The 12247-nt window shown below is 44.2% G+C and overlaps 1 protein-coding gene across 1 annotated transcript in view; it reads right to left on the bottom strand.

Annotated features, from left to right (window-relative positions):
* HOMER2 (homer scaffold protein 2) overlaps positions 1-12247 on the bottom strand; it is a 58935-nt gene that overhangs the window by 34123 nt on the left and 12565 nt on the right. Inside the window, exon 2 of the mRNA XM_082321046.1 lies at positions 904-1060. Within this exon, the coding sequence (XP_082177172.1) occupies positions 904-1060 (157 nt within the window). The remainder of the gene's footprint in view (positions 1-903; positions 1061-12247) is intronic.

The following is a 12247-nucleotide window of genomic DNA, read 5'->3' on the forward strand; positions in this document are numbered from 1 at the left end:
AAGCTTTATTAAGGGATGATTTCTGCAGTCTCTCTCTCCCAGGACAGTGATATTTTAACATCCTCATCCAAACAGGAACACAGATAAACAGGCTGTAAACTTGTCTTGTTACCCTGTGGTTTGTGCTTCGGCAGAAATGATCGATGATTTTTGTATGAGTGAAATGTTTTAACTTATAACTCTGACCGGGCTCTGCTAGGGGAAAGCCATCACCTTACAAGTTACTTTGGAGGGACTAATCAGAGGGATAAATCTAGTATGTAATAAAAACCAGTTGTCTGAGCAACCCATTCAATCTGGCTGATCGGGATTCTTACAGGAAATACTTCAGCATACTATCTGGTAATGCAAAACAAAAGAAGAAAAAAAAAGAGTGAGGAGGGGAAAGTCTTCATGCCTCATTTGTCACCTAAGGCTGATGAACTCCAGTGTGAAAGCTGAAGAAAACTAATTGCTAACCTGTAAACAGTTCAACCAGGCAAAAGTGCATATGCAGTTGGCATTTACATTAAAAGCTCTAGTCTGCACGTATCTGTCTCCTCATTCCCTTTAAAAAGAACATTTTTTCACCAAAAAGGCCTCAGCCTTATCTCCCTAATATGGGTAGTGGTTTTAGATACTGTGCTACAGACTCCATTTGGACACTTAAACCTCTTGGCTCATTAAGATTGTGAAGTCAAACTAGTCAGAGATAAAATCAATTCAGTTTGGCAAAATCACTTCTAAGGTGCCCTGTGTTTTTCCAATTATCACTACAAGTGTCCATAATGGATTATATTAAAAAAGTGAGTATTTATGAACTTAAGTGCTTAATGTAGCCCATCTATGTCTATCTTCAGCCAGAGCTGACAGTCACGATCCTCTCAGCACAGTAAACACGCCGGGGTACCATCAGCCTCCTACCTTGGCTCCATCCACACTGATAATCCGATAGCTGTTTCTCGTGCTGTCATAGAAGTAGGAAACAGTTACAGCCTGCTTGCTTGCGGGAACCCAGTTCTTCTTCGTGCTGGGGTCAATTTGGAAGACATGGGCTCTGGTGGTGAAGATGGGCTGTTCTCTGGAATAGGGAGGGACAGGAGAAATGGATGCATGAGTCTGCGGAAGATGAAATGTCCCAGAAGCCCAGCCTTGACCAGGCATGCTGAAAGCACAAGACAGAGAGCGCCTGGCAATCCCCCAAGTGAAGAGGCAGAGCAGTAACGCTGCCGAGCCATGATCCAGCCTTGGGTGCCTCTCCTTGGCATCGCTACGTGACACTCAGCACCCTGAAGTTACTGTCATAGCCCAGGAAGCAATCGGCTTTTTTCTCCCCATGTTATACTAACTCGGTACCCACCTTTTCCTCAAAATATTTATTTCCAGGAAAGGACACTCACATGCGTTCTTTCTTTCCCCATCCACATATTTTGCCAAAAGCAACAACAAGCCCCCCACGGCTGGATTTCCTCCTGCCGCGCATTCCTGTGAACTGCTACCTACAGCCAGCGTTCCTCTGTGGATGCACCAAGGACTCTGGCGACCTACAGGCATGGTATAATTACTGAAATATTAATCTCTATCCTTAGAATCCCACTGCTCTGTGGATGTGCATGAAAATTTCATCAGATGCAAAAACAGTCAATCATCCCGGGGAGCGAGGGGGAAAAGAAACACAACAAAAACCCTGTGTTGATATGTATTACCTTTCAGTTCAGCTCTCAGCGGATGATGTACTGCCCCTGACACCCTGTTCCTAAACACCAGCCCTCCTCGGATGCTTTTCCTCATCAAGAAAATTGTGCACACAGTGGAGGGGTTGTTTTACCTTCAACACGTGACAATCACAGGTAAAAGCAGCGAAGATGCAGGACCAAAAGAACAAAACGTGATACACAGTCACCTACATTGACGATCAGAATTAAGACTTAAAGGCCATAAAACTAAATTCCCTTCCAACTATACCTTTAATCCAAGTTTAGAAGAAGTAGTGAACTGCAAATCCAGCTCTACTGTGCCTTTATATACATTTTTATGCTTTTAGTTCTTAAAAGCTACAGTATATAATGGTCTATATTAAGTGTACCACTCAATATACTCTTATCACATACAAAATATTATATCATGAATAGTTACACTTGACAGAATTATGACAGGATTCAAAAACAGTTGTACAACAATAGAGTTACCACCCAAAAATGTTTACCACATGGAAACTGAAAAGGTTGCCAAGCTGAATTTGGCACAAAGCAAATGAAAAGAGGTAGGTGAAAGGCCAGAGAGATCTCTCACTCTCATGTGCTATTCTTTCCTATTCATATAAATAATTCTCTTCTATTATTCTCGGTCCCATAGTTTTGGAACTATGTTTCAATTAAGATTTCTATAATCTTCAGCTCCACCTGTGCATTTTTAGAACAGAACGACTTCAGGTACTGTATGTAGGAATTGTATCAAACATCACACGTTTGACCGCTGCAGTTAAATTAAAACCGAGGGGAGTAAATTTATGAATATCAAACAGATGAAGTGATTTAAGTGTAGAATTAGGTCCAGAAAGATGGAGTGAGGTTGCAAAGCCCAGCAAGGCTTCAGGAGGGAGAAAATGAAACAATGGGTTTCTCCTTGCAAGACATATGCAAAGTTTTACATTTTTCCAGGGGCTGCCATGCAGGTTTCTGGATGGACAGCTGTGCTGAACCCCATAAAACTTATATGAAATAAATTGAAATTACAATGGGACTGTCATGTTACAGCTCTGAAAGAGTAGCATTTGCGTCAGCTCCTCCTCGTCAGAAACTTACTGAACCTGACTCTCATTTCACACGCTAAAACCGATACCATCCTCACCTGGGAGGAAAGAAGGGGCACGTCTCCATAACATTTTAAAAATATTTCCATCATCCATTACACAGGATTAGTAGCATAATGCCCACGAAGGTCATGAAGTTTGTTTGCAATAAGGAATGCACAGAAGGGAAGTCTCCCCCAAGCTGCTTACTCTTTTACTCTAAAAATACACACTTTCCCGGAGTGAAGAATAATTTTGAATTTATTTTGCCTTTTACTTAGCTCTATATTTTTAGTGGGTTCTACTAATAATTGTTTTTGCTAATGGTAATATGACCTATATATTGCAGTCTAAACTTTCAGAAGTTTCCTCCATGCAAACATATTCCACAAACAACTTTAACTCTGTTAACTCATCTTAGCAATACCAGAAAACACTGTTAAAACTATGCCTGGCCTCTCTGCAGCAGGAGCAGTAAGCATATGAAGAAAATCTGGAGATAATAAAAGAAGAATGAAGGATAAAACTATCTATTTCCGTTTTTTCAGGAGTCTTGGAGCCGCTCCTTCTGTCAACAGGAACTGTATATGTGCATCCAAGTAGATAAATTAATGGATAATGAAGCTCGGGGTTTGAGATAGCCATTTATCCATTCGTGTGGGGCTTTTATTAAAAAGTAAAGGCAAAACCTGACTATGTTTCTAATCATTATGATTACTAAACAAAAAAGTGCATTTTGTCTTCCTGGGTGCAAACAGCAGTCCTATCACTCACAGTGATAGTGTGCTAGTTGACAAATTATTTTAAAAAAAGGAAACGTGATGTGTAAACTTAAGCATTTTAACTCATTCAAGAGAAGTGAGCTGTTGACCTTTTGTTGAGACTCAAATTTGGACGGGCCAGTTGCTTGCTCTCCACGTACGCCTTCGACCTTTCCGCCGTAGGTGGCTCTACAATGCAGCAAAGCCCCAGGACTGATTTTTGACCGCCTGGAGCAGACGAAGTGCCCCCAGGACACAACCTCCTGGAAGAATTTCCCAGTGCTGGCTCGTAATAATTAAGAAAAGATGCATTTCTGTGGCCGTGCCTGCCCTGCCGCACTGCCGGCTGCTGAATCCATCTGCAGGTCTGTGCTCAGCTGTTACCCCAAGGAGACCAAACCCATCGGCAGGGCCCATGAGCCGGCACCACCGGCACCGGGAGCTGGTGCCACCAGGCTTTCCCTCACACCACGGCGGGTCAGCAAAGCCAACAGCTTTGACAAACTCCAGTGGTGCAGCTTTTAATATGGGGGGGGAAAACATCCTCCTTCATTGCATCCCAAACTCCTTTAACCAGTGAAGCACACACAGGCGACAATAAAACTGTGGCACTCAATTTTCAAATTAAATTCTGAATTAAACACTTTTAAAAGACTTACCACGGCCTTACAGAGCTCCAAATTGAGAAGGATTATTCTGCGTTACTCACTTGCAACTTCTGACATTCAAGAAAGCATTTTACTGATAGAGGAATGACTTCATTTCCCAGGGTTTCTTTCCTTTTCATTTTATCAGAGATTTATCAAGTTTTATGCTTAAAACAGCAGCAATGCTAACTTGAAATTCCCGCAGCACATCCTGCGCCGTTTGAGCCCCTGTAAGCTGGTCCTTACGCGAGACTGCCGGTTTGCCCGGGGAGGCAGGGAGCAGTGGCGCTGCCAGCCAGGCTGCGGACTCGTCAATCAGAAGACAAAGAGAATTTATGAATGTTTAAAATCTCATGAATTTTAACCAAAGTTGTGAATGATTGATTAGCTACTCCTTTAAAAAAAAAAAAAAAAAAGTTTAAAAATCAATTTGACAGTAACATCCACTGTTCAGAGTAAAGCTGCTTGAAAAGTAGCAAATGGAGACCTAAATTATAGCTAATAGTTCTTTGTTTAATAATGCAGATTAAGATAGGAAATGCACTTTGATAAGCTTTTTTTATTATTACATATGGCCAGCATGTTTTACAAATATGACTGCGATTTTCAAGTCACAGTTTTACGCATTTTAGTTGACTTTTAATTTCAGTCCTTGTGTCATACAAGACAAATCTCAAGTAAAAAAACCAATCATTCTCCATTAATGTAGAAATATGTCATAAACCTTTTCTGAAGAATTTAAAAAGCAAAAACCAAGACTCTGGAGCTAACCAACTGCACCCACAGCTGTGTGAGATACAGTATCACTTTCTGGTTAATATACAGCCATGCCAAATTTTACAAGTGTGTGACTAGCTGCAAGCCATGTGTTTTATATTACTCCTCCTAATCAACGGCAATGAGCTCTCACTTAGGAAAAGTTCAAATTATTTAATTCAAAGTTCCTTGTTTATCATTTGAATCATGAGCACAACCAGTGATTTAAATCACTTCAGCTGTAAAGAGCTTTTGCTGACTGGTAGCCAGCACCGTAAGGGCTGTGGTATATGGGTGGCTGATGGAGCCACGGCACGGCGAGCCCTGGCTGGGTGGCCAGCTGGCATCTGGGAGAGCCCCTGCCCCCAGACCCCAGCCGTGCGCAGGGCCACATGGTGCCGGCTCCGGCTCTGAACAAGGCACTGATGATGTGAACACTTCTGTATTGGAGCAATCTTTTTTGGTAGTAAATAAAACACAGTGACTCACGTGGGTGCCTGGGGGATCAGCACCCAAGTTCTTTTAAATGTGCAAAATGTCCAGTGCACACCAGGTGGATGCGCTGACCGAGCAGTAAATAGAACAAAACAGCTCCTTTACTTGTTGTAGGATCTGGAACATCAAACATATTTGTGACAGGAGCTCTGGTACTCCACCACAGGCAAAACCACTATTTGCACATTTTGCTAAAACTTTCATTAGCAGATCACATAAAATTTCTGGGATAAGGATTCCTAGCGTACAGGACAGGATTATTTGTGCTCTCCCCACACTAATACTAGACAGCTTTGCATTAACTGCCTAATTTACCAATTAGAATAAATATTTTTTTTTAAAAGAACATGTCCTCATAGAGCTGCCATTTGGTGGAGGATGCACATGCCTGCAGACAGCGCATCAGTGTAGAGTTTTTGGAACATGGTGCTTCCTGCTACAGGCCAGCGTCAGGCACATGCTGAGGTTTATAGCACCTGACAGCGCCTGCAGATCTGCAGTGATTTGCTATAACAAGTATTAGATAATGAGGATCTTTCAAGAAAGAAGAAGAGTAGGTGTGAATGCAAAATCCTACATTGTGGCATACCCCCCATCACCGATCATGATGCAAAAAATTTTATTTGCTAAATGCAACACGATAAACTTGGTGTCAATAGTTATTTGGATTGAGCATCACTACTACTGCCTGACAGTGCAATAAAAAGAACTAATCCTTTACCTATATTTTCACATGTAGTTTGGAGTGCTATTTGTATTTCTTTATGATAATTCAAAAACAAGCAACGTTGCTAAAAAGAGGACTGCCGTTCCCACACCACCCTCCCCAGGCGCAGCAGCCGCGCATGCGGGGCTCTCCCACCGGGCCACCGGACAGCTGCCCTCAACTCCTGTGCGAAACTGGGACGGTAACAGCGCCGGCTCCCAAAGCCACCGAGCAGTATCTGTGCCTCTGACTTCTCAAAAATGCATGCACAGCTCCAAAGGCTAAGAACACATTAGCACAGCAAACTTGGGCCTTCAGTCCCAAACAAAACTGAATAAATATATCCTGGCCCTTGAAAGCAGCAAGCTCTCCTCCAAGACCCCAGAAGGCACCAAATGTCCCCCTTCAGCCAGCAGCAGCCCCGGCACCGGGGGTCCCCATGCGCCGGGGTGTGCAGCTGCCCTGCCAGGCTGCTGCTGCCTTGCCTTTCTAGATTTTACTGATGCATGATGGCCCCTGAGTTCACGGATGGAGGTTTTTCTCCTATTTGAAATGCTCATCTTGATGAAAGTCCAAGCAAGTAATGACGCCTAAAAATTTCCTGTGAAAATACTGTTTCATCTACCCATAACACTACTCCCTTGTTCATATGTGCACATCTCAAACTTTAAAAAACAATCAATCCTTCTGCCTGAAACACCAAAATCCAAGTAAAGGCAGACCTCTGATGAAGGACGTAACTGCTGTGGGGAGAAGTTACAGTTCATGGTGTCGGACATGGTAATTAGCACACCAGTTGCAGTTTATACACAAAATTAATCTTTGCTCAAAGCAAAAGAGAGAGTCTGCTGTCCTCCAGCCTGTTACTTCTATATATTGAAAGCTAACGCCACCTTGGATCAAATCTTTTCAGGAAGCAGAAAACCACACGCATTAGCTTCTTAATGATGACCGAGGATGAAGTCGGAGGACCCATCCTCGCCTCACTGCACGCACTCCAGTCCAGACAAGTACATCCCCCTTACACCCACCACGAACAGAAAATTCAGCTGTTTCAGCCCAGTTCCCCGAGATTATAACCTCAACGTCCATCAGTGCCCAGTTCACGGCTGGGCTCAGGGATCAGGACAGCAGGCTGGGCTCGGTCAGCACAGACAACACACAGAGCTGGGGAGAGGCGAACACTAAACCTGCACATTTTACAGATGTGGTAGCAGCAAACCAGCATTATGAAAGCAGGCAGCTTGCTCCCCTCCCAGATTGGCATATGCTAATTAATCCAGGTCATTCAGGTCTCATCAGCTGTGACAGGCAAGTTCTGGTGCCGGCTGTCAGCGTACACAACCAGCAGAAGTGAAAAGCCTGCTTCAACTTGCAAGGGTGCAAAACTCATAGCGTGAAGCAAGCAGGTGGGTAATGGCTCCATTTTACACCTGAGGAAACAGCCATGGAGAGTGAGATGGCATCCTGGGATAACAGAGCCAGCAGCAAGCCTGGAAATAAAATTAAATCGCCTCATTTCCTCTCTGTAGCTTTGCTATCGCTATCATTGCAGGGCAGTTTTATACCAGATCTTCTACCCAGGGAAGTTTTTGACTACGTGAATGTAAAAGGCTAAGTCAACAGCTGAATATTCACCACTGAACAAGAGAGACTATTGTAAAAATTAACAGTCTTTACAGACCGGAGAGAAGCTATCGGTGGTTTTAACAACTGCTCCTACACGACGTGGAGGAAGGTGGGACAGGAGGCCAGCCCGGCAAACCACCCGCCTGCAGCCGAGCAAACAGGTCTGCCCAGAGCTGCTGGGCTCCACAGACCTGGGCAGCTCCCATTTGTCCTGCAGCGCAAACAGTCCTCCTCACACAGGTATTCCCACCGCAAAAATTACTTGGAAGGATGGAGAAGCAACCCTGAGCAATACAGGGCAGGAAGGGTGAGCGCAGAGAAAAGAGGGAGGCCTTAATATCTGTTGTACATGAGGGATGGGAGAACTGGCCCAGAGCGATAGGCTGTGCTAACAGGGGACAACTGTACTCGGTTTTTGCTCTTCTTTTTTCTCTCTGTAAAAAAAAAAAAAAATATGCAGGCACCCCTTAAACTGCATTTGTCAGTACTCTGCGAGCCAAGCCCTGCGCTCCCGGGTGGCGTTCCCTGCTGCAGGGTGGAAATGCGGCTACATAGACAGGTACGGGGAACAACTTCTGAAAAACCCAGGCTAGTAGGACAGAAATTACACCGTCCCTAGAAAAAGAGAAAACAAGAAAAAGAAACAGCTATTTTTTAAATATAAGTTACTCAAAGTCCTTCTTTTCAGTCTTTCAGCTGCTGAAATTCCTATTTTGTAGGCAGGCTGATCTCGCGACAAGGTTGAAAAGAAGTGCTGAATCTGGCAGCAGCGCTAATCGAGGGTAAGGTCGTGCAACTCATTCAAATAACCACAGTCATGATTCTCTGGTGCCCACTTTATACTAGATTTGATATCAACTCACCTGCAGAAATATATGAAATTCGTGCAAAAAATCAATCTTTTCAGCTCCCTTCTTTTACCAGCATTATTATTTCAATAGACAGAATGTAATTAGCAGAAGTGCTTCTTGCATTTATAAGAAACATAATAGTTCCAGTTACTTAGAAAAAAATTAAGAAAAAAACCTAGCTAGCTAAAGAGGAATTTTCTGTTAAAAGCACAGACTTTAATTAAACTCATTTTTGATTTGCGGCTGAGTAAGTCCATAAGAATAAATCTTGAGGACAAAAAGCTCTCGGTATGAAAATCATTGTAACATCTGTAAGGTCTCACAATACCATTACGCCTTTCTGAAGTCAATATACAAATTAAAAGGCTTAAGTTGGGCAGTGAAAAAGCTCACGCTTTATTTTTGGGCTATCTCCAGACAGCTATTAACCTTTCAAGACACTGTGAATAAACACTCATACATAAGTGACAGGAACTGAGAGGACCCTGAACTAATCCTCCACAGGTATGGTTATTTATTGGAAAAAACCAAGCTGAGGCACGTGTGTGTGAAACTGGTTGTGTTACTCTGATTAGTTCAGAGATTTTTCCTGAGAAGATATCGAAAGAAGATCCATAAATTTTCACCCCCGGTAATGTTTACAGGGCCTTCCTTTTGCACAGGGATAAATTCAAGCTCTATTAAACTGAAAAAATACTTGCACTCTGTTTACCCCCAGCACCTCTCTTACCCTTGTTGACGAATGAGGCTGCATCAGCACATGAACAGACCCCCAAAGCCTTCCCCTTTCTCTGGATCAGTTAAAAGTTACATCCTCTGGGTTCGCCCCAGCTCCAGTAGAGTTAATGCTTTTAGCACAGCCTCCTCTGTGGCACAATGTTTGCATTGTAATATTTCAGCAAAGATTGCTATTGTAAATTGGAAGTGTAAATCTTGGCGCAGAGCGCCCAAGTCTGTCGGGGAGGGAGAGCAGGCTCCCCCGCGCCTCGCCCGCTGCCAGCAGTCCCCACCCAGGCGCAAACCCGGGGAACGCCGGGCCTGTGACAGCTCCCCGGGCTCTGGCTCACAGACCTGCCCGCATGCACCAAAATTTACCCCGTGCAGCCGGTGTCAGAAAGCATGAAGCGCCGGCCCACGCTCGCCTTGCATTTTACATGTTGGGGGCCGCTCTGGAAAGCCCTCGGCGAGACCCTCTGCCACAGCGCAGGGAGGCTGGAGCAGGAGGGACCCCATGGGAGCTCATTACGGTGGGGTGCGCGGGCTGAGCCGGCCCAGGGGCACCCCGTGTGCGGGCAACGCTCAGCTCCCCGCCGCGGGGCACGCATCGGCCTCTGCTGCGGCCAGAGCAGCCCAGCCGAACCCGAACGAAACCACAGCTCTGTGCCACCGTGAATTTTCTCATGCACAGGTAAAACACCATGGGGGTTGGTTGGTTTGTTTTACAAAGGAGAAATAAGGAGCCAGTGTACAGATCTGACCTGTGTTAACTCCTCAGGCAGCATCCAAAGCCAAGAGGCAGCGCTCCTCGGAGCCCTCGCCCACCCTGCACGCGCGGCCCAGGAGCCCCCGGCGCCGGCCTTGCTGGGGGAGATGAGGTGCCAGCAGCCTCAGCCGCCCCTGGCCTCCTCACCCCACATCGGGCACCGTACACATCTAGAGTTGGCATTGGTGAGACATGATCAAAGAGTAGAAAATAATGTAAAAACAATGTTGGTGGAAGAGAGTAATTTATTTTGAATTGGTGAACCAGCAGGAAAATCCTTTAGAATGCTAGCGGAGTCATTATTATTATTATTATTATTAATCCTTTGCACTATGTCCTCTGCGTGGCAGAAGGCTTGGGGATACTTTGAGGTTGTGTGCGCTATTTGGTGTTTATTTAAAAAAATGAAGAGATTAAATGTCAGAGGATATATGATCAAAATACATTGTACCCACAAACCTAAGATTGAAGTGAAAGACCACATGTATGTCTGTGCATGTAAAACCCACTGACACCACCAGGGCAGCATCCTTATCTTTAGGACTTTTTCTTCTCCCATGCTGTAAGAATTTGCATAGCAGATGAGGTTATCTTTGCACAAAGAAATCTGAAAAGTTGATTTTAATCAGTAGCATAATCAAAGCCTCACTATTGCAAAATAATATGATTAAACACTCCATTATTTCAAACACCACGGAACTAAGCAGATCCTTGGAGGGGAGTACTTTTGTGCACTAATCCATGCATGTAATTATCGATATGCTTTCCCATACCCTATTCAAATGCTCTCCCCTGAGGCTTTTCTTCCACTTACACTAGGGGGAAAAAAAAAAGCCAATCAGTTCAGTTTAAAGAACAAGTTGTATAACTCTTTTTGATCTGCAGCCTAAAGGATCAAATAAGGAATTCTACCAACTGTAACGTCAGAAGAAAACGATAGGGCTTTGCTTGTCCCGGTGGCCGCCGCCACGGGCAGGCAGCAGAGGCAGGGCACGGCACGCACCCCGTGCTGGGTACACACTGTGACCGGGGATGCTGCCAGAGCACCTGGGCTAATAAAACACTTGGGCCTGAGTGCTTTATTGGACAGCAAGAAAAAGGGTGCCAACAGATGGTTTAATACACGCCTTTAATGAAACTTAGGCATGTAAAAATTAAAAGCAATTAAAGAATAAGCAATTTACTCTGTAAGGGATTAGAAAGGTGCAAACCAATGCCCGCACTGGGTTTCAGTACACGTATCAACTTGCCCGTGCTGAGAACAGCACCAGGCTGGCAACAGCACTGCCATCTTTAAACAGATTTGTTACTACCAGCCTCCTTTGAGAGCAAACCATCTAGAAGGCAAAAATCACCAAATGTAGTCCAGGCCACCAAAGACGGTGTCTTGAAAACAGCAAGGAGAGGTTCCAGTGCAAGCGCATCCCTGTGCTCACCGCCAGGAACCCGCAGCTGCAGTCGGGAAAGGGCAAGGGGCTGGGCACAAACGAGCACGGCTAAAGCCAGCGTCATTCCCCATTCAATGCAGTTTAAATTAGACTATGTGGAAGAAAGCAGATTTCCATTTTCTGGCAATTTTAATAGACTAATAGAATCAACAACCAGAGTATTTTGGTGTCTGCTAGCACACAGGCAGCACCTCTCTAAGGAGCTGGGGGACACGGTTCTTGAAACTAATGTATTTACTAGCAGCCAATAAGATCATGGAATGACACATTTCTTCTGCTTCAAGATAAAAATACAAAGGAAATTTCTAATGTTTTTCACTTTAATCTTTAAAAATATAACACCATCTGTTGCCATGAGATTTACAGTACAGATCTCAGATATGTACATTTATTTGTTGGTATTAAAAGCTGTCAGCAACTCCAGCACAAAAGTGAAGATCCTCTGATAATCTCCTGTGCTTCAGAGAGAAAAACTACTAAATCTGAAAAACTTAACCAACAGGTTATACACGAGAAACACACTATCTACAAAACCAAAAAAAAAAAAAATCCACTACTCCGCTTGCCACGAAAACACACACACCAGTAAAAACACAAAACTAAACCCCTACAACTTGCTAACACCACAGTAAAGCAAGCTGTGCATATTTGCAGGTAATAGTGGGAGAAACTTATCCCAGACATTCCTGAACCTCAACAGC

The sequence above is a fragment of the Platalea leucorodia genome (assembly GCF_965183815.1).
Source record: "Platalea leucorodia genome assembly, chromosome: 9".
Classification (NCBI taxonomy): Eukaryota; Metazoa; Chordata; class Aves; order Pelecaniformes; family Threskiornithidae; genus Platalea; species Platalea leucorodia.